Below are 27725 nucleotides of genomic sequence, written 5' to 3'. Positions count from 1 at the left end.
ATTATTAATTAAAAAACAATAAAACTTTTAATTTAATTGAAAATAAGAATAAAATTTGTGTAATAAAATTTTACTTTAGCCCGAATTAAAATTAAAAATTAATCTGAAATTATAATTTTGCCCAGATTAAATTATAATATTATATGAAAAAATTATCTATCGTATTGTCAGATAAATGTACGATATGTATCCTATATTTACCCGATATCTATATAACATGTGTCCGATATTATACTGACCAATATCTATATGATATTTATACGACATGTATAAGATATGTGCCCGATATTATACTACCCGATATATGTGTAATATGTGCACGATATCTATAATATATATCACCGAACTTCTGCATAAACATTACAGATATCAGGTACCCGATATGTGTGTAATTGTTGCATATCGTATACATATCATATACATATCCTACATATATCTGGTACCCGATATGCAACCGATAGCCTCGATTTTGACCTGTGCAAACCCAAATACCTAACTCGGTTCAGCCACCTTACCCTAATATATCCAGTCCTCAATCACTGACACCCAATCTTCCATTTCCTGTAGTCCATGTTCGTGAAAAGGAAAGGTCTAAAAAAGGCCAAGCAACGCATTTATCTATAGAGGATTTGGCTAACTGGCTTGCGAATCCTGAAATAAAAAATAACCCAATCATTATTAATAAAAAGGTTCCCAAAACAGATGCAGAATGGTTTGATTTGATAGAGCGCCAAGCTGAAAGAAAGTCTTCTAATAAACGGCGAAAGAAAGCCCAAGTTTTTCAACTAGTAGAAGACTCTGAAGCCGGACCAGGCCCAGCAACTAAAGCTTATAGAGAAGAACAAAGAAAAAAAGCTCCTGAGATTATTGACCAAAAGGATGGGTTTGAAGATGATCCCAAGGACTTAGATAAAAAAGTGCCCTGGTCGGTTCCATTTCCAGATAAAGAATGCCATCAGAAAGTGTGGCAAAAAGGAATTCAGACAGCAAAAGACATGTTTAAAGTAGATGGTGCTGAATATACATTTTCGACCTGGTTTGCAGGTATTCTGAAAAAGGACTTCATAAATATATTATTAACTGCTAAAAGCGAAAAAGAAGTAGCAAAGAAAGCAAAAGAGGTATATTTACAAAGGGGTTGTGCGGTGGGGTGGGTGATTTCAGAAAAGATTGAGTCATTAATACGGGAATACAAGGCAGAAGACAAAGGAAGTCCAGAATGGATAGCATTTATAGAAGAACATTTTGAGTCAGCAGAAATGTATGAAGCTGGGATGACTAAAGAGCATGCTAAGAAGATTTTAGATGCAATAGATGATAATAGGTTTCTTATAAGAGTAAAATTTGTTAGAGATAATTCTTCCTATGATGGAAGGCATAACTATGCATTTAAAATCGTTGATAAATACCAGCCTATTCGAGAATCAAAGAAAGCTGGTAAGAAATTCATTCCAGGAGGTCCAAATGTTATCCTTACAAAGAAAACAAAGCCAGGCTTCTGGGTAGGAATTGATGAGAAATTTTTAGTTAAGATCATTCAAGGTGAAAAACAATCAGAATATATAGAACTTGATGCAAATGCAGTTGTATATGGGTTGTATCGAATCCGGGAGCCAGATAGTAAACGATTAATGCTTATGAAGGATGGTACACTTAACTGTATAGCCCTGCGAGTAATAGAGCATTTTGAAAAAGCAAAAAGAGGATATGGGCTTACCAGTACACGTAAGCAAAAAATTGGCACATGGGAAAAAAGAATGCGCCAACCTGGTGCTCAGGTAGAGGATGTAGCAGAATTGGAAAAGATACTTAAGAGGCCAATTAAATTACTTGACATTACTCATGGCACTATCTTTAATAGCGGAAAATATTGAACAGGTAGGTTTGAAGAGATAGAAATGGTAGTCCACAACGGCCATGCATTCCCAAGAAACCATCACTTTCCAAGAGATCGAATGGTAGAGTATTATAATGATAATGCATGGAAGGCTATTAATAAAACTCTTCAAGGACCACAAGCAATATGGCTTATTGGACTTGGACTCGGAAAAGGAGAAACATTAGAAGAAATCCAATCAATATCCCAATTTGTTCTAGAAGATGGTCGTACATTTAGAACATGGATAAAGCATACAGATATTATAAAAGCATGTAAGGAATTATTTGAAGATGCGGTAGACTGGCAATTTCGGAAAGAAATAATTAATGAAGAAAAAAAGCGGGAGTCCCTAGAATCGCTTAAAATAGTTGAGTTAGCAGAACAGGTGTTTGGTGCTAATCATGCCGGAGGCAAACTTGCCAACAAGATCAATGATTGGCATCCTACTCCGGCTAGTGTACATGAAAATATAAAGCAATCTTGTGTCGAACATGGGCATAGAGGACGTTGGAATGCACCTAATTATCAAGTCGAAGATATTATATGTATACAGTCAACTCCCTCTATAATCACTCCCGTTATAGTCACATTCTACTATATAGTCACACCAGTTGAATGTTCAAAACACTTTATTATTAAAAACTATCCTATATAGTCACAATCTATCTATAGTCACTATCACACCTATCCTCAAAAATCTTATATTAAAAAGAACCGTTTATAATCACAGTTATATAAAGAATATATTAAATAACTTGGCATCTAATAATCGTACAAAGATGTATCATAGCTTGTTAGAATCGTCTCACTGAGACGAATAGAATGGTGGTAGTTTTATCCTTTTCCGACCACTGGCTGACGAGTTATTCAACAAAATGTTAAACATCGGCATTATAATATTTCTTGATTTACGTTTACTGCGCCATTTAACATTTTGCTAGATTTCTCAGTACCTAGTGATTGTAAAAAGACGTTTTATAGCTCGTTGGAATCGCCTCATCGAAACGAATCGAATGGTGGTAAGCTCATCTCATCTTTCTGTGATCAATATTGACGGAGTTATTACTTAAAAACCATTTAATATTTTTTAATTTCGGAAATTGATCTAGTGATTGGATTTCGATGTATCTTATACCATTAGATTCGTCTCATCAAGACGAATCGAATGGTAGTAAGATCGTCTTTCTAGGATAAATATTGGCAGAGTTATTACACAAAAACCATTAATATTTTTTTAATTTCGGAAATTAATCTAGTGATTGGATTTCGACATATTTTATACCATTAGAACCGTCTCATCAAGACGAATCGAATGGCGGTAAGATCATCTCTCTACGATTAATATTGACGAAATTACGATACAATAAAGTTTTAAGTATAATTCTGGCTAAAATTATGTTAATTTTTGGCCGGAATTATGATATACAAATATAAGAAATTTTTTATATAGTCACATCTCTTTATAATCACCAAATATGGACTGTCCCAAATGTGTGACTATAAAGAGAGTTGACTGTAGATATGAAGGAATGCTATCCAGTAAGTATGCGTGGTCAAGAAGAGTGTTCACCATGGTTTAAGCGGTTTGGGCATCCAACACACCATCTTGTCCGAGTAGCAGTGGAGGGAGAATTGCCACCTGATGATATTACAGGATTTGCGCAGGTAAGATCCTTTAGATTTGTTTCTAACATCCATTCAGTAATTCCTGTCTGGTATGGAAAACATTTTGCCTGTCGAAGTGGAAAAGGATGTGGAAAGACAAAAGGTTGGACACCTATTGTACTTCTACGATATCTTCTCGAAGCAGATATCCTGGAAAGTGTAACTATAGGCGAAGCTATTATTTCTCTTACCAAGCAGACAAAGGTATGGTTGCCTAAAAATCGGGATATTAGTTGTGCAATCATAGGGAAGTTCACTCAGGGAAATAAGGTCGAAGAAAAGCGTCTGACCCATCGAGTTGTAATAGACGAAGGCGAGCTCGATTTCTTAATCCAGGATTGTATTAAAGAGGGAACATATGCCGGTAGCGATAAATGTCTGCTTGGGCATATACTTACGTATTATGAGGGTCACCAGCCCCAATATACACATTTGCGAGCCTCAATGCTGGCATATGCCCATATAAACTTGCTAGAAATGCTCCGAAGATTTGGCTCTAATGAAGTGGTAAGAATCGCAACGGATTCTATATATATACGAAGAGATGCCTTATATAAGATTGAAAATGTATCTGCCTTCTTTAAGCAAGCTAAGTGCCCCCTCAATCATAAGGGAGGGGCAGATACCAGTAAGTTTCAATGTCCGCATAAAATTCCTTCTTGTGCAATGTGTGAAGCAGGAGTCTTTTATTCAAAAGAAGCAGTCAAAGAATTTGCCAAAGAAGTGAAGGTTCACTACGTGAACAGAATGACGGGCTATTTATTATGTAACAAGCATAAGCCATTTGTATATGCTGTTTGCTTTGGAGAATGGTACTTTCGTCAAGGTCCTTGGAAAAATACCCAACCTAGTAAAGTTGTTACCAAAGAGTCTGAGCCACTAAAAGAGGAAAAGATTCGAGAAATTCAGCTTGGCCAATGGCGTGATAAAGGTGAGAAGATTCATGGACCAGATCCTAATGTCGTATACTGGCCAAAAAATAGGCATTGGGAATCGATTAAAAATATTACCGAGAGTACTGCTCCATCAATTCATGATCCAATTACAAGATCCTGAGTTTCATATCTCAATAGAGGCGGTGGTTCTGGGAAGATAACACGCGCAATCCGAATCTTTAAAGATATAAACATGGTAGTCTTTACTCATACGAATGCATTGGCTAAAGACTTCCAGAATGATCGTAAGGTAAAAGCCCAAACTTGGCATAGCTTCTTTAGGTGGAATGGTGTAGGAGAGTGGACTCCTGAACGCATGGAAGAAAAGAAATTTCCACGAGTAGTTATCTGGGATGAGGTATGTACAGTACCTAGGCATATTCTCGGAATGTTTATTAACTATTTGCTAGAACAGAAGTGTCAGGTAATCTGTTGTGGAGACGATGCTCAGCCTCCGCCATTCTTTGGAGAGATGCCTCATAGCTGGTTAAAAGAGCAAGCTGATTACTATGAGGAAGTCTTGACTGACTATCGGGCTAAATGTCCTAGATTACAAGAGCTTAAGAAAAAAATGCGACAGCAAAATAATAGAGTGCAGTCAGACCTATTCCGTGAAGCACTTCCGGTCACAGAAAAATGGGAATATCTTGAAGGTGAATGGAAGCCATCAGATCGTATCTTATCAGCACACCTACTTTCCCGAAGAATTGCTTCCCAAAAATGCTTAGAACTTCATCAGGCAAAATATCCCAATGTGCTGATCCCATTAATCTATAGGCCAAGAGATGGACGCAAACAAAATTGTTTTGTCCAGATTCCCAGCTCATCCGAAAAAAAGGAACTAGTGAAAAATGATATAATACACTTACCCTTAAATACACTTCCTGACAAATTCTTAAAAGATGTGTTAGCAGACAAAAAAGTCATAAATTGGGAGCTTGGATATGCTATGACAATTCACACTAGTCAAGGAATGACTCTCAAAGCTCCACAGCGTGTTTGGGTCATTGATGAAAACCTAGCTTGGGATAACCTAATATATTTAGCAGTTGGTCGTGTGGAATATTTAAGTCAACTCATTCGGGTTGAGGCACCTCCATTACCTCCTGAAATTGCCCAAGAGATTGAGGAGGCAAAAAAGAATAGATGGCTAGAGCATGAATTGAGACCATCTATTCAGGAAAAACTTGTCAGATATATGGGTCAGGACAAGGAAAAAGGCCGTGAATTCGATCTAACAATTGACTATATCCTCACATTAAAACGTATTCAAGAAGACAAATGCGCATTATGTCTCATAGAAATGAAATTTGAATGGGATCGGCCAGGAGATATATCCCAGTGGACAGTAGATCAAATCCACAATAGTTTGGGGCATATCAAAGGGAATGTACGCCTCACTTGTCTACTTTGCAACCGAAATCATCGAGTCTAAGTCACTGCCATGGCTAGACTAGTGATATGGTGCATATATGCAAGTCGGAGGAGGCAAATCACAGTATTTACATAATTATTAGATTTTTTTTCTGGCATGATAAATATTCAGTTATAGAATAAATCACTAAAATGACAACTGGTATAGTGGGTTTAGAGGATATTATAGATGATGTAAAAAAGAATATTAAAACGGTATTCCAAAATGGAGTTAGAGCTGAAGATTGGCAAGAAGTTTATATAATTGGGCTTCAATTAACATTGGACAGATTAGCACGAGAGTTAGAATTTGCGCAAAATAATTATCAAGAAATGTCTGCTAATCAGATTAATTGAATCGGACAATCTATCTGGTAATGGCTAAAAAATCAAGAAATAACAGGCGCAAGACCCTCTATGGCGGGGTGGTACAATACCAATCTATCTAGTCCGGAGCAGTAATCACCAGCTCGGAAGAATTTGCTGGGTCACTCCTGTGTGACAGAAAAATAAGTGGATCATCAGTCAGGTCTTGTGCGACATATTAATTTTTGCATATATATTCGAAAAAGAAAACATACTAACCAGTACCTATATTTTTTTCCCGAACAAATGTGAGAAAATGTGAAAGGAGGTCTAGTTGCAACACAGGATCAACTCCAAAAGTAAATAGTTACGGTAAAAGCATATGTTATGAAAGGCTGAGGGACTCGCAATTCCGAGATCGCCAGGCGTAAAACCAACTATGTCTTTCCGGTAGATCTACATGTGAAAAGGTAAGAGGATTCCATTTACATGTGCTTTCAAAGAGCTCTTGGCATCATACGATAATACTAATTACGCCTCATACCTCCTTAACTTTTTCCCAGCAAGATATAAAGCATGTAAGAGTATGTGGAAGTTCAGCCAACTTTCCGCAAAAATAATATCCGTAAAATGTCGCAAAATAAGGTATGTATATGCCATGCGAAGCGCCTACCCTGAGTGCTTTCAGCCTGGCAAAGTTTTGTATACATGCAAGCGAAAAGTTCTCACAATGGACCATGAATTTAGGAAAGTAAGAAGTTTAGCACCTTTACTTGCTTCGTTCGTAGTGAGGTCAAAATTTTCAATGTAATAATTGATAGGGATTTGACCGTTAGTGACCTAGAAGCTAAGATCAAAACTGACCGGCCAGATTTAGAAGAAATAAACATCGAACTATATAGGAAAGATTTCTTTCAAGAAAATAATGTTCTAATCAATACTGTGAATAGCGATAAACCTGAAAAAAGACAAGGGGTATGGATGGACCCGCAAAAAAAAATTTCTCAATGCTTTTCCTTGGGGGAAGAAGACTTTGCATCGCCTTTTCCTCTAGAAGAAGGTAAAATAGCCGGCTTAAAACCTATTAACATCATCATATACCCCCAGGTGGAGTTGGAAAAAAAGCCTCCCTCGGATATTGGACTCTAGCGAATCAGAAAGCAAACTTCGCGCGATCCCTACAGGAGATCCGCTTGCGCTGTCCATTTTCTGAAATAATTAGTATTTTTTTATCATGCTATGTAATAGTTTTTATGTAATGTTAAGCTGGTTCCGGCAACATTTTTATTTCATAAATAAAGTATTATTATTGTGAGAAAGGGTTACGTGTAATGGTGCGGTCCATGGACTAGTCGAAGACGCTAAAGCATAAATCTAATATTTTTATCCGAACCAATCTAGCCACTAGCTTATATAAAAACGTCAGGTGATAAGTGAGAAGAGTCTTCACGGTTAGGGAGGCGCAGTGATTTGCACTTATGATGCAAAGTGGCTGTCTGGCTGATCGGTCTCTTGTGCGACAGTTGAATTTCTCTCATATACCAGCCCTCAGTATTTTTTCGCAAATAAAATTCTTTTTTACTCTTGTCCTCACATACCGCACTTTGAGCCAATAACATTTCGCAAAAAAATACTATATAAGCCGAAAACATGTCTATCACTTTACTATGTCTCATCAAAGGAAATACGACCGCTAGTGCTTTTGCCGTAGATATTGATAGGGAAAAGCTGGTTAGCCACCTCAAGGACGCTATTAAAGAGAAAAAACAAAATGACTTTGCTGGTATAGACGCAGACAGGCTCAAGCTATGGAAGGTGTCGATCCCTGGCGATCAGGACGATCAATTAAGAAATCTAATACTCCAGGACAGTGACGAGATGTTGGCAATAAATGATATTGGGGACTACTGGCCTATTTCGCCTCCTAAAAAACATATCCATGTCATCGTAAAATTGTCACGTAAGTGTCTGGAGTGTCTGGTATAGTCTAATTTTTCGTCATTTGCCCTTGTAATATTAACACGCATTCGTTTCCAGTTCTCAGCTTAGAAGAGGCTTTGTCGTGTATTCCACCACCCATAACATATTCTCCGGACTGTACTAAATCGAAGACCACTACAAAGGTTAATGGTGACCCACCGACAAGTGTACAACTATGGGGCGACTTCTTCGATAAAGTGAATCAATTCCGCTTCGACCAACAACTGATATTCGAGAGGCCACAATTTAGCCAAGACAGAGAAGTAGATAATGAAGAGGATGTTCGTGATGCCTTGAATTCCAACATTTGTTTGGTGTTAAATAGACTTATGGGATCAGAATATAAATTTTCAAGACGTTTACCTAATACTCCTGGCGTACCGGACTTCACCTGTCATCTCGTAGGTTCATTGATCTTGGTGATTGAGGCTAAAAGAAAGCATGTTTTAGAAGATATGGGAGAACAGACATTTCCTGAGTTTTATAATACAAGTAAGGGCAAGGATGTGATTCAGCAAATCTATAATTATATGGGAGGAAACGAACTTAGATACGGTATTCTTACCACCTATGATAATCACTGGTTTCTATGCCGAGAACACACGAAGCTTTGGATCTCAAAAACCTTTCACTGGAATCCGAATCTCCACCCGTACTCAAGGCATATGCTTATCTAACTCGACAGGCGAAAGAGAATCCAAACTCTCCTAAACCTCAAGTACTAGTGCCGGCTCAAGGGGATAATAATTCACGTACTCTTCGATCAAACTCAAAATCATCATCCAGCTCTTCATTAACTAATCAGGCTTCCAGCACCTTTTCGAATCAACAATCATCTTCTAACGTCCCAGTAAACCAGCAAAAGTTTAGCTTCGCAGACTTCAAGTTTAAGAGCATACTAGGTGAAGGTCGAAGTGGTAAAACACTTCTATGCAAGTTTCGTGGTGAAACGATTGCTTTGAAGAGTGTAGACTTATCGAAGGCCCCATCGTATGTTCTGGAAGAAATGCAGAAAGAAGTAGAGATGTATAAAGATCTAGCTGATATTCAAGGCAAGTATATCCCAAAGCTGGTCTGTTATGGATATTATGGAGGAGGCATGAGCTTCGTTATCGGCTTAACCATTGTTGGTAGTATGTTGAGCGACCAAAAAATAACGGAACAGCAAAAGGCAAGGGCTATTAAGGGATTGGAAGCAATCCACAAACATGGCATCCTCCATAATGATATTCGGGAGGAAAATATCTTAATTAACGATAAAGGTGCCCTATACCTGATTGACTTCGGGATGGCAAGCCGGGAGGATACAAAAAAGAAGAGAAAGCTTTTCGAGGAGGAACAGCTCAAATTATCTCAATTGCTAGATGGATATATTGTGTAAGAATTTATTATTTTACAAATTCCTGTACAACGATTACTTGTAATCCTAGTTTCTTATAATTAATAATCATGTATTTTACAGACATTTCGTAAAGAAGGAGGGGCGAATTTCCAAGTCACGTAAATGTCAGGTGGTTAGTTAGACTGTAGGGATATACATTAGACATTTATATAGAAGCGTCATGTATCACAGGCAATGTCCTGAACATTTGTATTTATTTTTCGCATGTATTAATAAAATATTTTTTTCTTGGCATTTTTCCGGGACCACGCGGTCTCAGAAATCTGGTGACTTTATAACCTATTTCTCTTAGTAAAATGACAGTCTCTATGTATATATATACTAACTAACTTTTGAATATTTCACTTGTATAAAATTTATCAATCATGTCATCCGAGCTTGAAGTATTGAAACAGCGTATCGTTGAACTTGAGGCTAAGAATGCCGAGCTTGAGGCTGAAAAAGCTGAACTTTTAAAGCAGATTATGGAGGAGAATACTAGACGTGATGTTAGAGTTGAGGAACTGGTGCAAAAAAATAAGGAGCTTGAGACCAGACTTGCAATAGTAGAACAGGCTTCCTTACCAGTGGAAGAGCAGTCGTATAATGATAATCCTTCTGACGATAGTACATCTAACTTTAATTCAGTTGCAGAATATCATGAGAAACCATTGGTGGATGTGGAAACAGATAATTCCTTCCCTGATGAGGTTTGCTATAATAAGCAAGAATTGGTGGCAACAGTACCTGCCAACTCTGCGAAGCATCTTAATGGCACATTGTTGGAAGAGAAAGATATGGATAGTTTCTTGCTTGAGGCTCATAAGAAAATCGTTAGTAGTGAAATAAAGAGACGCAATAAGGAGAAGAAGAATGAAAAAAATGGGCAGGGATTGATTCAAGAAATCTCTTCATCCGTACCGAAAGAAAATCATGTGACTAAAATTTCCGAGACCGCATGATCCCGCAAATCTGATAATTCAGATGCATTAGTGTCTTCATTTCATGGGACTAGTATGATAGAGATATCTCAGCATTTGGCCCAGTTATGTGATAAAGCGCTTATTGCTGAAGAGCATAGATTGGAAGCAAATCAAGAAGAAATATTATGCTGGTACCACTATGGAAGAAATTTCGTATTTCAGTTGGAGGTCTTGTGTGATAAAAATAAAATTGGCGAAAAGAAGGCAAGAGGTCTAATATACGATGAAGTCGTGAAGCAAGTTAATATCCTTCGTAAGAAAAGATCTCAAGATACAGGGGTGCCACTCCCAGACATAACAAGGGATGGTTTACGCAAAAAAACTCAGAGAGCTGAGAAGATCTATAAACTTCTCGAAAAAATAGGATTAGATAAAATCCAGTATATCAAGTCGTATAGTGCGAATGAAATATCAAAGTTTACTAATGATGAAATCCAAAAGATTATGGATCATTTCTCAAATAAACCCAATACGGATTTCATTGAGAATCAGGACAATTTTATTAACGATGATTCTTCCAGTCAAACTGATACGTCGGAGGTGCGAGCGAATCCCTTGGTTTCAGCTGAGGTAAGCATTCCAACATCACCTATTCTATTAGTCCATGACTCTAATTCATCTGATGGTTCCAAAGAAGTCGGCCCAAACAATTCGCTCAAAGCTGTGGACGATTACTACAAAATGATCTTGGAAGAATGTGCGAAGGATTGTGAGTATTTTGATTCTGCACCAGTGAAAGAAATGAATGAAGAAGTTGTTTTGCAATCAGTTAAGACAGACGATGATAGTGACTGTAATCGCGACAGTTATTCTGAAGAAGAGATGCCAGACGATTCGGATGATGATGGATATAATGGTTACGGTGGATATAATGAATATGGTGAATGTGATAGAGGTTATTATTATCGTGACGGAAGATATGAAAGGAAAGTCTCACCAATGATGAGCCCTATTATCTCTCCGGTAACTGCCTAGAAGAATTATTGGGTGAATCGCATACTCGCATAGACTGATAGGTTTATTTCTTTTTTTGAATCACGTGGGTGGCTTATGCAAAAGAAACTTTGTCATGTGGAATCGGATGTGTTGATATCGGGAAAATTCTTGCCGAGATTTTTCTGAGTACGTCATTGAAATTAACGTTTATCATATGGTTAACCGGTAGATCCCGCTTCTATTGGTTGGAAGTGTGAAGATTCTTCACGATTATCATATGACATAGCATGTATCATGGACTATGTCTCGAACTTTGTCTTAAAGAAAAAAAGCTAGAATAGAGAAATATCATTCAAAAAAAACAATCGTGTATAATAGTCTAGTCCCACACCATGTAATTTATTTTAGCTCAATGTATTGCAAATAAAAACGTTTAGGGCACTAAGCAATGTAGTCAAATACTTTTTTCGTGGCGATTCAATGTACATACTAATTTTTTATTGCTCGAGTATATATGCATATTAATGCAGGTAATTTAGGAAATCTGGATCGGCAAATTATTGGGCAATATGATTCCAGCGAAGATCCATGGACTTTTATCCTTCCTCAGATCAAACTTTATTGTTATGGAAAAATCACGTGATACCAGATAATAGGTAATACAACTGATTTGATATTGTGCGTATTGTGCGTGTTACGATCGCTTGTGTGACAACCAAGTTCTATATAAGCTAAAAAATTTTCACAAATCTTTTTTTTTAAAACCAAATGCTATCGACTTCCGTGTCTACAATGAATTTTTACAAAGTTACTCCGGTCCAAGAATGGACATGTACCAACATAGTTGAATATTATCGTAAGGAATTGAACATACAACTAGAACTAGCAAAAGTTCTTGACGACATAAAGAAAAATCTTTCTAACGTGGCAGATGTTAAGTTCGGATTCGACGAAACGCGTAGAATAAAAGCTCAAGAACTTATCAACAATTGGAAGGTGAGCTGATGGTTCCTGTGAGATTTTAGTCTGCAGTAAGGAACAGGAGGAGCTGAAACTATTAGTTTACAGTGGTAACCTCAACTATTCGTTCGAGTGTGGTGGGCTATTAGCTCGAAACTTCTTTTTATTCCTTTGGGAGGAGCTGAAACTATTAGTTTACAGTGGTAACCTCAACTATTCGTTCGAGTGTGGTGGGCTATTAGCTCGAAACTCCCTTTGGTATATTTTAGTGGAAAACTTTTCGTTATAGAATGAATTACTAACACATATTCTATTTTATCAAGAATTGGACTGTTCCGGTGAAAAAAATATATAAGTCGAATCGAACATACAAAAAGATTGGAGTTGTGCGAGTTAAGCAACAGCTTAACGCGATCAAAAATTCCGCAAATCAGATTGATATATTTCAGAAACAGTTCATTTATGATAGTCAAAAGCGTCCCGAACAGACGAATGATGAGCAGACGGATGAAGAAATATTGGGCGAGGTATATACTAGCATTTTTTATTCAGAAGTTGGAAGCTAATCATATCGTATTTTAATATTACAGAGTGATCATAAACGGAAAACGAAACGTACCAAAATTGAGCATTTCTTCCCTGTGCGTAACAATATTCAACCTGATCAACGATCATTTGATAATGTGAATAATGATGAGGAACTGTCTGGTATCACTTTGGTGCCACCAGATGATAATTCTAATATTCAAGAGCAGTATCACCAGCTGGATGGGTACGTTACACCATCGCCACGTAGCCCAATGTTAAATTCGACTGTAGAACTTCCAAGAGTAAAACCTAAAAGTACAATACTTGTTGATATCGATAATAATCCGTTTATAGAGAAAAGCGATACCATTTTATCAATTGATGATATCCCATGTGATCTGACGTTTGAAAATGAAGTTACGACTAATGATATTTTAATAGGAGAAACTAATGTATCTCTGTTATTCCGTAATTATCAAAACAAGTCACTGGAGCTTGCGAGAACTAAGGGTTTATTTGTAGAGACCAACGTACATGAAATATTATCATTATCCTCGATCTTGTTGCTAACTACGAATTCACATTCAAACGTCATGATTGATCTTTTTGGCTCACCGTCACTCGAGCAAATCCATCAAGAATTCATGCCAGAGCAACAAATTGAATTAGATCCTAAGTGTGAATCGACATTTAGGAAAGCCATTAAGATGGCAATGAAACAATCATGTGAGGATGCCACAAATTGGTTCTATGGACAGCTTGCCAATGAAAACAATTTAAGAGAGAATGCGGGTTGTACCATCTCGGATTGTTTAAGGACATTGCCTATGTCAACCATAAAAAACGATCATAGCGAAACGACTCATATCACGAATTATCTTGACCGGATCATGAGAGGATTCTTTGATGATCCGAATCGACATATTGTTCAATGGCCGAACACAGCACTGGAAGAAAGTAGGGCCAGAAAGTTTGAAGGTCGAACAAAACAACCCGATTTCACAGTTTCCGTCATTCATCAGTTACAAACAAAAGCAGTTTAATTTGTAGGAGAAGTTAGTCCTCCGTCACAAAAAAATAAAGTATTTAAAAACTGTAATGATCTCATCCGCGTTGGTGTCTTTATGAAGGACTGTTTAGATTCGGCCATTGACAAAGGCGCTGATGTGAAAATAATAGGTTTTCAATGTGTTGGTAAGACAAATAATAAAATGGCTTTACTCTTTCATATAATTCTTTTAATCGCTTTTTTTGAATTTGCTTTTGTAGACTACAAGGTTGATTTTTATATTATGGATCTAGTTAAAGGAATATATACCATGCTCCATGTTGGTCATACAACATTTCCTGCTTCAATAAAAGAGATGCTCTCGTTTGTTGATGAAATGGAATTGCTTCTAAAAGTACGAAAAATTTTTCGTGAATCCTTTAACAATTTATATACAAGTCTCTGTCATCCAAGTCCGCCATTGGCAAAAGCATCATTCAAACGGGATACTCTTAGCACTCCGAAGTTTCGAGATTTGGTTAGCAAGACACATAATGTTAATAGAATCTGTCCATTTTGGTTTGGACGTTTTTAATCTATTTCTGTCAATGACTCATGTAACTCGGTCACATTCTATGTATTAGTTTAACGTTTCTGTATAAACACAAAGATTAATAAAGTTCTCCCACGTTGAGCGTTATTTTGAGTTTTTTTTCGAATCAAGTGGATCATGCGCAGTAAGTACGTCACTAATTTTTATCATATGATTAGCTGGCAGATCCCATATTTCTATTGGCTAGAAATGAGAAGAGTCTTCACGGTTATCATATGGCATAGCATGTATCACAAAACTCCCGATTTATTTTCACATGTATCTTTTACACATGATGTAATAATAATCGATCATAAATAAAAAAGAGAAAATTATTTTTTTACTAATCGCTTATTTATTATGCCATATTATCAAAGTGTATTACATATAACGAAATATGATTAATCGTTAGATCCTGCTTTATTGGTTGGTAGTGAGAAGAATCTTCATGATTATCATATGATACAGTATGCTACCTTATTTTCTCCCTTACCATGAAGTATAAATAGACTGACATAAACTCTTTTTTCGCCTTAATGGTGTCCCGGGAATCAATCGCATTGCTCCTAATGAGTTTGGGTCATAGAGTAGCTTCCGATCTTTTCTCTAAACCCCCCCAGAGAGCTGAACAGGACCCAGAAATATATATAAAAGGGTCAGGTTTGAGTTTGCGTATTTTGAACTAAAAAAATCATGAAAATCTTTCCTTTTTTAGATAATTTTTGATAATTCCAGTCAGAATTTTATTTCCTATTATAGTAACCGACTGACATTATCATAATTCCGGCCCTGAAAAAATGCGTACAGCTCATAGTAAAAAAATTTTTTCATCACCTGACCCCTATATACATATTTCTGGGTCCTAGCTGAACCTTGTTTGGCTTGCAAAAGGGAAATTATAAACTCATATGCGATGTTCCAATGTGGTCATACTTTTCATATTAGTTGTTGCAATGCATCTTCAGTCCGCAAAGAACGATGTCCAGAGTGCCAAAGCAATGTTATCGATCAGCTTGAACGACTCAGTTGGAAAAATATGAGTAGAGAAGAAAGATTGTTAGCTTTTATACATGAAGTGTCAACTGAAGTGATGGAAATTGATAGCAATTCATCAGAAGTAATCCCTCAGGACCAGCTCTCAGTGATTCTACGAAAATTATCTCGAAGAGTCGGCAAGGCCGATTCCAATGCCATCTATTGCTATTACGAATTTGGCTTAGCACTAACCCTTCGTCTCAATGAATTAATAGGAAAAGGGAAGAAGAGAGCACAACATGCATTAAATAAGGAAGTTCAGGATTATTTCCCACTTGGTACTTCTTTAGCCGTGGCAAAGGATAAAATTAAAAAGGCTAGAAAAATGGTTAAACTTTTTAGTGATGATCCATCAAGAATTCAATTTGTTCGTTCATTTTCTGTAGACCAGCTCTCGACTTTTAATGAAGACGATGTCAACTTTATAAAATCAAAATTACCAAAGCCTGGGACGCCATGAATATGCGAAATACCTCGAGTGTTTTATTATGTCTTTTTATGTCTTTTTATGTCTTTATATCTTTATGTTGTACGTATAACTATATGTCATATATCCCTTCAATAGAAGCTCTTAGCATCGTGATTTTATATTTATTATAAAACCATACTAGATAAATTTGTAGATATGTCATTCTTCCATTCAGTAGTCTTTTTTAGTCTGTGTGATCTTTTTTTTTCTCATAATTGATAAATAGGAACATAATAGATAAATTTGTAGCGAATGAAGGGATAACAAAACTTATATGTCAAAGCTGGGTATGTCGAACATTGGCATTTAGCTTTTCGACAGCACTAATTTACAATAAAAGTACTTTTCATTTTTTAATGGTTCCGTCTAGTATTTTTTAATCAATGAATCTGCCTGCCTCTCGCAAGCTTGAAGTCAGAAATATCACGTAAAAAATTTATCTAGCTCCTCCTGCAGATCGATAGATCAAGGGGGCAGTAGACTTTGAATTTATTATTATTATACGATTACATTTTGTTTTATACTATTCTACTACGCCTATAATGTACACGCAGTTATGAAAAAATAATATCATAGCTAGAATAATGATTATTAATGCTTATTCTCACACCCATAATACATTTAATGAAAAAATCTTATTCCTGTTGCTCGTCTGACCCTTTACCATAATTGATGGTAACATTGATCACATTCGCATTTTGCGAAAAAGAAGGGGTACTTGGGGTTACGGATCTGGAGTTAATAGGTGTTTCAACGGATGGCGTTACCAGTCTTAATGGTGGAGGAGAGGTCTCAAATAAATCCATAATATCCGATGTTCTAGTGTTTGATGAGCGGGATGATGAACTTGTCCTGCTTAGGGATCTCTTAACGCTTCCACTACGTGCTTGTCCGGATTGTGATTCTATCAAATAAAATAGATATGTTATTATCAATGAAAAACCTCTCGAAATATTTTCTCTAAAATCATACCAGGCTTTAGCCAGAACTTTGATGAGAACTCCTCATAGATCTCTTCCCAACTAGGCTTCTTTTGTTCCCAGTTCCTTTTTTATACTTTTCTGCCATCTAAAAAAAATAATAAGTATTATTAACCGAACAGTTCATAGAAGATAGACGGGTAGTCCAAGAGAACCCATGCTACTTACGTAAAAAGCTTTCGTGAGGCTTAAGAATTTTTTATGACATTCATCGCCAGTGAAGTAATTAGTATTTTCTTGATTATTTTTTTCCCCAATCTCGTTCCAAAAGAGATACTTCTTCTTATTTGTAGTAGCATGATACTTCGCATTTCTATTTTTTCGTTCGTCAATGAGGATGCGAAGTTGAGCGTCAGAGAACTCTATAGTTAATTTCTTTTTACATGGTGAGAAGATTCTTTAAGGGTCTATTTTATAAAAACAATATCGAGTGATATGTTAGATCATTACAAGGCAAATTAATTGATCAATGTAACGAATAATAACGGTGGCTTAGCTATCATATCAATAGATCAAGGGAGGTGAAATCTGATTGGCCGATCATCTCGTGATTTATGAAAACTCGGAACTCTCCTAGAACTATCAAGGAACTGGCAGGGAGTTAGGGTGATACTGTGATATGATATACATTGTACCACAAACTGATTTAGCCAAGGCGTTGTGCATATGCATGTAAATATAAAATTAGCATAGTCGAGATATGGCCCTATATAAATCCTCAGTATGCTTATAATCGAATAAAAATGAATCTGATATTTATTAAAGTATACTATTGCTAAATTGGCTAAAATCGCTAAAAACAGTATAAATCAATAAAATCGTTATATTCTGTTATAATCTACCAAAACACTAATATGGATTTAGATAGTAAAGCCTATTCCAAGTTAATTCATGCACACAATAGTGTTGGAGGCTCTGAAGAATATATAAGAATTATTGTTGCAATATTGCCTTTAGCAGAAAGACATGATCATGAAACACCAGAAATGTGATGCTCTCGTATTCGTGATCCATTTAGGAAAATACTAGAAGAGAACTATTCCAGTGGAATCCTTTCTAAAAATGGATATATTACAATGTATGGAAAGCTATATGAAGATGATAGGATTCACGATCTACCAACCAATTATATATATTGTAGTGTATGCGACTCCTTAGTTTACACACCTGCAAATGGTCGTTTTGATGATCACTATCGAGATAACCACTTGAAGAGATGTATTAATGGAAATACTATTTCAAGCGAACATGCAAGAAGAAAGGATATTCTCCAATCTATTGATAGTAGAGAATTTAGCATCTGGCAATACAAACAATACATATTACGTGAAGAGGCTAAAATAAATCATCTTTACCTAGAGCTATTCTATCAATCTACTCCACACTCAGAAAAGGATAAATTAGCATCGGTATCATATGATCATGATTCGAATTTTACGGCTAGCTATGAAAATTATGCACAATCTAAAGCAAAAGATATTATGCCAAATGCTCCAAATTTCGAGCCAGCTTATATTTTACCTACTAGACAAGAAACGATTTTACCAACTTCTTATCAATCATCAAGTCCTAGCCAAAGGCGCTCAGAGCAAGGGATTACAAGTGAAATATTTATCTCATCTCGGTATGCTAAACAAAATAACTTATTACCATCTATAGACCATCTTAATCAGCCCGCATTAAGATTGAGAGATGGTACAAAAATCACATTCGTTTAACGACTGAGAAATATATTAATTATAGACTATTGAAGATTAATATCATTTAGCTAAAAGCGCAATGTATAACTTATACTTTATTTTTTATGCTAAATAATCTGCATACATGATCGCCTAGTAAAATTGGTTGAAGGCGCTATACATTTTATGTATCACCTGCCAAATTTTTCAGATTAGTCTTTAACCCAGATCCTGGTTAAGATTATGCGCTTTCTGAAGATTGATATAAATTGATCTAAGGGGTTCTTCTATTCTCTTTTATTAATCACAAAAAAAGAATGTCATTTCACAGATCTCACCCAAGGCAGAGAAGAACATGTGAAGAACATAAAGCTGAGCTGGAAGAAGAGAACTATCATCTTTATAGTGAATTGCAGATAGAAGTTGATACTAATCGCCAAAATGAGAGATGAATTAATCAACTGGAACGGGATTATACCCGATGTGAGCAAGAAATTCAAGATCTCAATAAGGAGATAAAGCTCCTTGAAAATGCTTCAAAAGAAGAGATAGTAGAGTTAAAATCTGAAATCTCTACCCTAAAAAGTCAGCTATATCAAGCTAGGAATGATGTGCGAGATAAGGGAAAATATATTTCTAATTTAGAAGAGCAGTTAGTAGAATCTGAGGAACAAGTTAAGAAATTGCGATGCTGGATCAGAAGCATCTCATCACGAAAAAATTCGCCTGAACGAGGGAATTCTCCAGACTTGTATAATTTTGATGATAATATGGCCACAATCACAGAGCTAGCAAATGCTATAGATGGTTATGTGGATAATAGAGCAACAACTAGGGATATTCTTATAGACCAAATAAAAAGAGCTACAAGGCAGATACGCCGAAAAGAAAATAATTTGCATCAGGATTTAGTCCGCTGAAAGCAACGAAGGCGTTATGATGCAGAAGCTGAACGTGATAATGAAATTATACGAAGGCAACTTGCTGAAGGTAGAATAACTAATGTTATTGGTGATCTCCATCAATATCAAACTAATACTCAAAACCAGATAAATAGAATGATAGGTAATATAGCAAGAAAACAAGCCCGTATAGGTGTACTAGTACAAGAAAAATTTGCCTTACAATTATTGTATCAGCGAAATGCCCACTACTTACAGCGAAGTAGAGAGGATATAGGTCTGTTAGAATTTAATCGAGACAGGCTCTATGAACGATATGAGAAATGGAAAAATAAGACCCAAGTAAAGCGCCAGAATAATTTAAATTTACAGGGACAAATTTTGGCGCTTCAGAATAATCCACCTAATCAAGTAAACATGGCAGGAATACCTCATCCATATTTCGACTGGGATGATAGTATCCCAGACTTTCTTGCACAACTTAGACTAAACTTGCAGAATCAGGGAATAGATCCAAATGATAATGTAGCAGGTCCTCCAACAGGAAGAGATAATGCAATAGGACATTTAAGAGCCTGTATGAGAGGAAGGACTTTAGAATGGTTCGATGATGAGATTACTACAAAGCAGAATTGGGAGCTAACTAACTTACTCGATAATACAGGGCAGGCTAACTTAGTTGCAGTAAATGGGCGAACTGCAGTACAGATAGGAGCTAATGCATTAAATGAGGCTGTTGGCCAACCAGGAAATGCAATAGTCAAGTTAAAAGCTGTAGAAGATGCTTGGAATGAAGACTGGCGTATAGCAGGTGGCTGTCCTACTAATGCTCCTGTAAATGCACCAAATGCTAATGCTGGAAATACAGTAGTTGTAGCTGGTATTAGATTTGGTCAAGCCGTATGGTGGCTAAAAACTCATTTCCCTATAGTAGAAGAGGAACTTCGGGATTTGATGTATGGAACAATCAGAAAGAGAGACATGACTATAGATGAATTATATAGAAAAATATTACGAATAGGTAGACGAGCCAACTATAGACCTGAAGAATTACGTAGAAAGTTCTTAAATGCGCTTCCACTCCCATGGCTTGAAAAAGCTGAGGATATTGGTGAACATTTGCCATTGGATGAATTAGCTAAAAAGCTTTATGAGATAGAGTTACGCCGAATAGCAAGACATAAAAGAGATAGATTACCTGACCCTCTAGTATCTAATCGAGCATCTCAAGAAATATATGAACCTTCGCCTGTTTCAGCCCCGCAATAGCAAGGAATTTCTTTAGAAGATATGCAAAAAGCAATTCAAAATGCATTGGCACAACAAAAAACTGAAAACCAGGCATTAGTAAAGAAAGTTACAGAATTACAATCACAAATGACTCAGCAAACACAAGTACCTGCTCCACAAACTGTTGAACCGGTTAGACAGCCGAAAGGTCCACCATCTTCATTACAGACTGAAGAAGGTCTCAAGAATTATTATGTATCAGAATACTTAATTGCTGATCCGCATGTGATCGATAGAATTTATATAATAAAATGCGGCGCAACATTTATATATAAGCCATGTCGATCATGTTTTTATATCAAATAAAATTCAACCATATTGTTATACAATTGCGTAATTTAACACCTGCAATATACATTTAAGATCTTAGAAAAAAAAATTTTTTTATAAAAAGTTTTTTTTCTTTGCAGTTTATAAAGTTTTATATGTAGGAAATAGATATTTCATAGTATTTACTACTATTTTACTTCTATGGTATAAACTCTTTAACTTTTCTTTGACGCTTATAAAACTTTTTTTGATTATTATTTCTGTCAACTATTACATTTTTAATAACACTACGCACTTTTATATCTCTTTTTCTTTCACAAATATGTCCAGTTTGTAAAAAATATGAATATAATAAAATATATGAATAATAAAAGGACTTTTATTAAGTTTTAGCATAATTTCAAAATAGGAATAGTTATCTTGAATTTTTTTCTTAAAAAATAACAAACAAGTCATATAAATATGGACATAATAATGAAGTTCTGATATAATAGCGCCAGTTGCAACAAGTTTTTTAAGAGTTATTTATGTATTTGACGTTGTTGTTTCTTGGGAAAACAGAGATTTCAAACGGCATTTTTTTTATTAATTAACATAATGCCGCATTTTACTATGTAAATTCTATCGATCACATGCAGATCGGCAATTAAAAGAAATAGGTGTACTTAATAAGGCTGAACTAGATGCAGATTATCCTGTAAAACCTTTTCAAAGACCTCGTCAACAACGAAACAATAACTCTGCTAGAATTGATAGAATGGAGGAAAGGCTTAATGAAACTCGTGATGCTGTAAGTGAAACTCGGGATTCTATAAATCAATTAAGCAACCAATTCCAGAAACTAAATATACATAAACCGGTAGCTCGGTCTAATTTTAATAGGAGTTATTTTAAGCCTATTACACCTATAAATTTCCAACACACACCTCCTACTTCAGATAATGAGGGGGATGGTTATGATGAGGACAATAATAGATGGACTGGATATGACCCACCGGTAAAAAAAAAACAGGTAAATGAGCCAAGAAGCGCTTCGTATAAGTTGGCTGGTGATACTAATGCAATCTCACCCTCAGAATCTAGCCAACCCGAAACATATGATGAGCTGTTGCCAAAACTTTCACCGGCAATGCGCAAAATGTGTCTATCTCGAAAGGCTCAGAAGGAAAAGTCAAAAAAAGATGAGTGGTTTTCGTTATTACAATATCTGAATGCTAGTATAAATGATTTACCAATCTCTGAATCTTTTTTAGATAACGGAAGTGAATTTGATGGATTTAATTTAGCTACTGCTGAAGAACTTGGATGGAAAGTTGATAAGCCTTCCAAATTTGCTGTAAAAGGTAATTCTGAACATATTTCTAAAGCACTGGGATGGTATACGAATGTAGCAGTCACTCTAAAAGACATGAAAGGGAATCTGATTATCACTATTGTTGGAAATTATGCTTGTGTTGACAATGGTGAGCCTAAGCCAATGCTATGGTTAGGAACGACAGGAATTCGAAAAGTCAAAGGTATTTCCAATCTAACTAAAAATCAGTTCTGCATAGAGGATCATGGAAAAACTTATATTATCCCAACCTTTAGCAAGGCTCCGGTAGTCAAGGATCCGCCAAAAGAAAATCAGGAATCAGCTAATTCTTCTAATCCGACTAGTGAGGAAGATTTAAAAAAAAGTGTAAAGAACTTGAAAAGTGCCTCATAAAGACTGAAGAAATGCTCTATTTGGCCTTAAGTACTGGTAAATTTCTTGCTGATACATGTGAATCCTTATATAAGGAGGGTATTAGCTGTTAAACCCTTAAGCTTTTCACCACGATTAATTAGATTTTTAAAAAGAGATTCTGCCCTGTCTTCTCGGGATGTATCAAACGAATTATCAGAGGAAGAGACCATGCCATTTTTGTTATTTTTTTTCACTATACTAGTTGCCTCAGTAACCGGCTTCTCATTTATTTTAACCTTCTTTTTTAGACCATTCTTTTTTGGAATATCTGTAGCCAGAAGGGATATAGATGATACTGCTTCAAGAGTCTGTTCTGACTTATCAGATTGGGAATTTTTATCCAAAGCAAGCTGATCGAAAGAAGATAAAATAAGTCCTTGTTGGAGACGTTCACTATTGTTCCATATTTCATAAATACGCCGAGCACCAACATGGAATTTTTCAGCCATTATTTTTGATGCATTGGGTATCCTGTCTCTGGATTCTCTAATTTCCTTGATGTCGGCTTCTGATAATGGGGTGGCATTGGATCGATAAAATTTTTCATGGAGATGGGTGACCATTTTTTAATTAGAATATATATATGCAAAAAAACTACCAATAATTTTTTCAATATCTTTCAATATGTATCAATATTTCTGGTGATCAATACATATCAATGCCTTTCAATATGAATCAATTCCTTTCAATACGAATCAGTGCTTTTCAATACATATCGGTATCCTTCAATGCATATCAGTATTATCTTTCAGTGCGCATCAATAAGTATGAATGTGTCTCAATGCCCTTCAGTACGCACCAGTAATCTTTTTTTTTCAATGAGTATCAATAAGCATTAGTTTTGCCAAAAATAATCCACTTTCTTACAAGTTTAAGGCCCTAGCTGATTTTTTTTGCCTAAAAAAAAAAATACCAATAAAATGCCCCAGATCCGTACTTTAAAAGATCTGGATAATGGTAATAAACTTGGGGATACTCCAGCTAATTATTATCCACCCAGTCGAACAGATCTTGAAGAGCAACTTTCTTGTGCAAAAAAAGATCATGAAGTAGCTATTTATTGGGAAAGTCGGTTTGCGGATAACTATGATGTCTTAGATAGAGAAAACAAGCGCATGCAGGATGACTTGGATAAATCCAAAAATGAAAATGAAAAACTTTCCGATCGGGTGCACCAACTTGGAGAAGAGATAAGACAATTGCATTTAGATAAAAATGAGCTTATGCTTCAGATTACTCGCAAGGATATTTCTCTTGCAGATGCTGAAAGCAAATTCTCTATAAAATCGGAAGAGATGCAAGCCTTCCAATCCATAACAAAGGAAGAAATACAGGCTCTCCAATCAAGAGTAAAAGAATTAGAGCAGGATGCTTCTTTAGCACAAAATGAGATATCAGAAATAGTTTCTCTCAAACGCAAATTGGAACTGAAAAATGTGGAACTAACTACTGAAAATATTGGTCTAAGTTTGGCAAAAGATGACTTAGAAGACTTATTGACCGAAAAAAAAGTGGCACAGATAAAAGATGATTTAGTCATAGCGCAAAAAGCATTAATAGAAAAAGACTCCCTTCTTCAAGAAGCTAATGATCGTTTAGCCGAGCAGATCTCCCAAACATCCAGCGAGTGTGAAGTGCTTGGAGGTGATAAAGGACTGGAGAAAGGTATCGAAATCACTAGTCCTAAAACAACCTCAGATTCACCTTATTACTTATTTTTTCAGTATGCAATCATCTTCGTAATAGTATTACTAATCATATGCATTTTATGGTGTGTATTCTCTCGTAGAAATTCTTCTTACAATGAAGAAAAAAATATTTCGAACTATAAAATACCCTTAAATAGAAATCAGAGTTATGGATTCCTAATCCGATACACAGAAAAACCAAAAGACAGGACTACCTCTTATGAAACTTTACCTTATGGATATGGATGAGGCCACAAAGCACGAATCATCCCGAATTCAATCTCATCCTGCAAGTCCATCATGGCCTTTCAGAATGCCAGTCATTGGAATGAGTGGATCAGGTAAGACTAATATCTTGGGAAATCTTTTTCTTGGTACTAAAGCTGAATGCATATGTAAAGATAAGAAAGGACCAAAAGGCACTTCGTATGGCTCTAGATATATTGCATGTGATGATTTGATAGTTTGCGGTTATCATCCTGATGAGCCAAAGTGGGCATTTGTAAGATATATGTATGGCATAATTTCAAAAGATCCAAAAGCGCCTTACTATGAGAATATACGATTTAGCTATATATCGCCAGAAAAAATTCCTAGTGTTAGAGCATTTTCACCAGAACGAAGCACAGTGATTGTTTTTGAGGATATATCATGTATGTCTAGCCCCAGAATATATACAAAATCAAATCGGCAAATTTTTTGGGAATGGGCGATATCAGAATATTTCATGTGTATATGTAGTGCAAAAATACCACAAAATCCCTATATTTATTCGTGAAAACAGTTTACACTTAGTACTTTTTAACTCAGGTAGCTCACATGAAGATATTTCCAAGATTATTAGACGCTATACTGATGATGTAAAAAATGCATCTATGGTTATTAATAGTTACCTTCGAAAAGGTGAGTTTGTCGTATTTGATCTCACTAGGCCAGAAGATGATCCCCTTGCAATCCGCCTAAGGTTTGACACTCCCCTAAACCTGCAGAAGGAAATAGAGGCTAGGCATAAGCGCAAGGAAAAAAATGTTCAAGCTAATAGGTAGAATCTGACCTAATAGATATCAGCTTTTTTTCGTAATTATAAAAATTGGAATGGAAGAACGCCAAGCCGAAAGACCGGTTATTTATATCGATCCTCAAAAAGCTCAAAACTTAGATTAGGATCTCACTTTGTAAGAGATATATTATAGACCTGAAGGTTACTATCAGACTGCTGAAAAAATGCTGGATGCTTGCAAGAAAGCCGGGTATAAGTTCACTCTATCTATGATAAAAAAATGGCTTAACAAACAGGCTTTGTATCAGATTCATAAGCCTCGGCCTAAGTATATTCCACAAGCATCTTTTAATAATATTACCGTACCTATGGAAGTTATTCAAGCTGATTTATGCTATATGCCTTATGATCGAATTGGTAATAAAACTTATAAATTTGCACTTAATTGTGTAGATATTGCTACCCGCACTAAATGGACCTATCCTTTAACTAGACGTGATTCTGCTAGTGTGGCTAAAGGATTTGTGAAACTTTTTAACTCCCGAATATGCCCAATTATCTGGTCTAAAGTTAAAGTTTTAATGGTAGATGGGGGCGTAGAATTCCAAGGTAATGTTATCATACTAATGAACGAACATGATATCCAAATTCAACTAGCTAATTCTAAAGAATCTATGGGTATTGTTGAGAGATTTAATCGTACACTTCAAGAATGGGCATTCTTTATTCAAGATAGTGTTGAAATGAGATTACCTCCTACTAAGCGCTGTCGAGCTTGGGTAAAAAACCTTCCAATTTTTCTTGTAGAACTTGACAATTCTGTAACTCGACTTCTGGGTATTTCTCCTGCTGAAGCTCGAAAAAAAAAACATGTCTTTGCTAAAGCTTCCAAGCCACGAGAAGGACCTATTGGGTTTGATGAGCCTAGATTATCCCATGATGTCTTAGTAAGATATTTGCTTAATCCTGGTGAATTAGAAGGTGGGAGACGACGTGCAACTGATTGTAATTAGTCTCCCCAAATTTATCATATTCGTGAATCTCTAGTGCAAAAAAATCAGCCGGTCTTGTACTGGCTAATAGATGATGAGGGCAATAGCCCGAAAAGATCCTTTGTAAGAGAGAAACTTCAAATCATAAAGGATGTATAATTACCACCTCGATGGGTGCTTGCGAATTAGATTTCTAAGTCATGAAGTTTAAGCATTTCATTTACTTCTTCTATAGATCTTTTTTGCACAACCTCTTCTTGGTTCGCTAATAAAAGATATAATTTGTATAACTTTTCAAGACTCTGATACACTTCTTCATTATACCAGTCTTTGAAATCCGCCATTCTTTTATTATAAACTTCCTCATTTGGAGCTCGCTGCTTTGCTACGTATTTGCAATGATCATCTGGATCTTTTTTACGTTGCATTATTTTCAAATAGCCCACATATGACAATCCCATTTTATCATATTTTTTCGTGCCTTGGCTATATGCTACTTTGATTATCTCAACTAATGCCAATTCGATATCTTTATAGTTAACCATTTTGAATGTTTGTATTAATATAGCAAAAACTTTTGTTTAAAATAAAATATTTATTTCTTATTACCATGATAGGCGAATATTATTGCAATTATTTACTTATGACTGGATACGTCTGTGGGCGGACTTGTCGTCAGCCTGAAGGGTGTTTTGAGTATTGGAAAGCTAAACTCCGCATCTCCTGTAAGGTTTGTGACAAGCTAACTAGCTCTGAACCCGGCCTTTGTAGAAAGCATTCTGGTACCTATTATGTAACCCAATATTTTAATAGGCTTCGGGATAAAGCTAATGCCGATGATTTAATTTGGATGAAAATTGATGAATTGCTTCTAGAGCTGTCAGCGGACAAAACTGAAGAAGCAGGAGAGCAGGGTTAGTGACGGGTTAGTGTTGGAGATCCTGGAAGTCAATATATACATGTATATGCATTTATATCATATTATTTTGTCTAAAGGTAATCCTATTTGCCTCATATAATAGCATACATTAAATAAGGTAGCATACTTATTCTCCTATATCGAACACGCATTTATATCTGACTTTTTTACACCCATAGTAATACTTCCTATCCATACCCATTTTTTTTACACTCATAGTAATACT

The 27725-nt window shown here is 35.9% G+C and overlaps 18 protein-coding genes across 18 annotated transcripts; 15 read left to right on the top strand and 3 right to left on the bottom strand.

Annotated features, from left to right (window-relative positions):
• Positions 1-175: 175 nt before the first annotated feature.
• OCT59_029929 (uncharacterized protein) lies at positions 176-1874 on the top strand (the record flags this gene model as incomplete). The annotated part of the gene is made up of 2 exons (XM_066146315.1): positions 176-186; positions 530-1874. The coding sequence occupies 2 exons, from the start codon at positions 176-178 to the stop codon at positions 1872-1874; spliced, it is 1356 nt and encodes a 451-aa protein (XP_065994971.1).
• A 24-nt stretch (positions 1875-1898) lies between these two features.
• Positions 1899-2534, top strand: OCT59_029928 (uncharacterized protein; the record flags this gene model as incomplete). Its single annotated transcript, XM_066146314.1, has 1 exon — positions 1899-2534. The coding sequence occupies one exon, from the start codon at positions 1899-1901 to the stop codon at positions 2532-2534; it is 636 nt and encodes a 211-aa protein (XP_065994970.1).
• An 890-nt stretch (positions 2535-3424) lies between these two features.
• OCT59_029927 (uncharacterized protein) lies at positions 3425-4600 on the top strand (the record flags this gene model as incomplete). Its single annotated transcript, XM_066146313.1, has 1 exon — positions 3425-4600. One exon carries the CDS (start codon positions 3425-3427, stop codon positions 4598-4600), a length of 1176 nt encoding a protein of 391 aa, XP_065994969.1.
• A 72-nt stretch (positions 4601-4672) lies between these two features.
• OCT59_029926 (uncharacterized protein) lies at positions 4673-5914 on the top strand (the record flags this gene model as incomplete). Its single annotated transcript, XM_025330976.2, has 1 exon — positions 4673-5914. One exon carries the CDS (start codon positions 4673-4675, stop codon positions 5912-5914), a length of 1242 nt encoding a protein of 413 aa, XP_025164949.2.
• Positions 5915-6045: 131 nt separating this feature from the next.
• OCT59_029925 (uncharacterized protein) lies at positions 6046-6249 on the top strand (the record flags this gene model as incomplete). The annotated part of the gene is made up of 1 exon (XM_066146312.1): positions 6046-6249. One exon carries the CDS (start codon positions 6046-6048, stop codon positions 6247-6249), a length of 204 nt encoding a protein of 67 aa, XP_065994968.1.
• A 579-nt stretch (positions 6250-6828) lies between these two features.
• On the top strand, positions 6829-9701 carry OCT59_029924 (uncharacterized protein; the record flags this gene model as incomplete). Its single annotated transcript, XM_066146311.1, has 5 exons — positions 6829-6843; positions 6946-7258; positions 8236-8670; positions 8787-9555; positions 9641-9701. 5 exons carry the CDS (start codon positions 6829-6831, stop codon positions 9699-9701), a joined length of 1593 nt encoding a protein of 530 aa, XP_065994967.1.
• Positions 9702-9945: 244 nt separating this feature from the next.
• OCT59_029923 (uncharacterized protein) lies at positions 9946-10521 on the top strand (the record flags this gene model as incomplete). Its single annotated transcript, XM_066146310.1, has 1 exon — positions 9946-10521. One exon carries the CDS (start codon positions 9946-9948, stop codon positions 10519-10521), a length of 576 nt encoding a protein of 191 aa, XP_065994966.1.
• Positions 10522-10575: 54 nt separating this feature from the next.
• OCT59_029922 (uncharacterized protein) lies at positions 10576-11517 on the top strand (the record flags this gene model as incomplete). The annotated part of the gene is made up of 1 exon (XM_025332951.2): positions 10576-11517. The coding sequence occupies one exon, from the start codon at positions 10576-10578 to the stop codon at positions 11515-11517; it is 942 nt and encodes a 313-aa protein (XP_025164945.1).
• A 721-nt stretch (positions 11518-12238) lies between these two features.
• On the top strand, positions 12239-14653 carry OCT59_029921 (uncharacterized protein). Its single transcript, XM_066146309.1, has 3 exons — positions 12239-12474; positions 12762-12965; positions 13029-14653. The coding sequence occupies exons 1-3, from the start codon at positions 12247-12249 to the stop codon at positions 14007-14009; spliced, it is 1413 nt and encodes a 470-aa protein (XP_065994965.1). The 5' UTR covers positions 12239-12246; the 3' UTR covers positions 14010-14653.
• An 806-nt stretch (positions 14654-15459) lies between these two features.
• On the top strand, positions 15460-16041 carry OCT59_029920 (uncharacterized protein; the record flags this gene model as incomplete). Its single annotated transcript, XM_025330975.2, has 1 exon — positions 15460-16041. One exon carries the CDS (start codon positions 15460-15462, stop codon positions 16039-16041), a length of 582 nt encoding a protein of 193 aa, XP_025164942.1.
• Positions 16042-16685: 644 nt separating this feature from the next.
• Positions 16686-17118, bottom strand: OCT59_029919 (uncharacterized protein; the record flags this gene model as incomplete). Its single annotated transcript, XM_025312140.2, has 2 exons — positions 16686-16954; positions 17040-17118. The coding sequence occupies 2 exons, from the start codon at positions 17116-17118 to the stop codon at positions 16686-16688; spliced, it is 348 nt and encodes a 115-aa protein (XP_025164941.2).
• Positions 17119-18106: 988 nt separating this feature from the next.
• Positions 18107-18748, top strand: OCT59_029918 (uncharacterized protein; the record flags this gene model as incomplete). The annotated part of the gene is made up of 1 exon (XM_066146308.1): positions 18107-18748. The coding sequence occupies one exon, from the start codon at positions 18107-18109 to the stop codon at positions 18746-18748; it is 642 nt and encodes a 213-aa protein (XP_065994964.1).
• Positions 18749-20028: 1280 nt separating this feature from the next.
• On the top strand, positions 20029-20880 carry OCT59_029917 (uncharacterized protein; the record flags this gene model as incomplete). Its single annotated transcript, XM_066146306.1, has 1 exon — positions 20029-20880. One exon carries the CDS (start codon positions 20029-20031, stop codon positions 20878-20880), a length of 852 nt encoding a protein of 283 aa, XP_065994963.1.
• A 21-nt stretch (positions 20881-20901) lies between these two features.
• OCT59_029916 (uncharacterized protein) lies at positions 20902-22879 on the top strand (the record flags this gene model as incomplete). The annotated part of the gene is made up of 2 exons (XM_025329690.2): positions 20902-21079; positions 21810-22879. The coding sequence occupies 2 exons, from the start codon at positions 20902-20904 to the stop codon at positions 22877-22879; spliced, it is 1248 nt and encodes a 415-aa protein (XP_025164940.2).
• Positions 22880-22944: 65 nt separating this feature from the next.
• On the bottom strand, positions 22945-23463 carry OCT59_029915 (uncharacterized protein; the record flags this gene model as incomplete). Its single annotated transcript, XM_025328833.1, has 1 exon — positions 22945-23463. One exon carries the CDS (start codon positions 23461-23463, stop codon positions 22945-22947), a length of 519 nt encoding a protein of 172 aa, XP_025164939.1.
• Positions 23464-23820: 357 nt separating this feature from the next.
• Positions 23821-25634, top strand: OCT59_029914 (uncharacterized protein; the record flags this gene model as incomplete). The annotated part of the gene is made up of 3 exons (XM_066146305.1): positions 23821-24565; positions 24798-25241; positions 25399-25634. The coding sequence occupies 3 exons, from the start codon at positions 23821-23823 to the stop codon at positions 25632-25634; spliced, it is 1425 nt and encodes a 474-aa protein (XP_065994962.1).
• Positions 25635-26765: 1131 nt separating this feature from the next.
• Positions 26766-27125, bottom strand: OCT59_029913 (uncharacterized protein; the record flags this gene model as incomplete). Its single annotated transcript, XM_066146304.1, has 1 exon — positions 26766-27125. The coding sequence occupies one exon, from the start codon at positions 27123-27125 to the stop codon at positions 26766-26768; it is 360 nt and encodes a 119-aa protein (XP_065994961.1).
• A 65-nt stretch (positions 27126-27190) lies between these two features.
• OCT59_029912 (uncharacterized protein) lies at positions 27191-27499 on the top strand (the record flags this gene model as incomplete). The annotated part of the gene is made up of 1 exon (XM_066146303.1): positions 27191-27499. The coding sequence occupies one exon, from the start codon at positions 27191-27193 to the stop codon at positions 27497-27499; it is 309 nt and encodes a 102-aa protein (XP_065994960.1).
• Positions 27500-27725: the final 226 nt, after the last annotated feature.

The sequence above is a fragment of the Rhizophagus irregularis genome, chromosome 9 (genome assembly GCF_026210795.1).
Source record: "Rhizophagus irregularis chromosome 9, complete sequence".
In the NCBI taxonomy this organism is placed as follows: Eukaryota; Fungi; Glomeromycota; class Glomeromycetes; order Glomerales; family Glomeraceae; genus Rhizophagus; species Rhizophagus irregularis.
The sequence above is the reverse complement of the archived record's forward strand: the minus strand, read 5'-3'. Positions and strand labels throughout refer to the sequence as shown.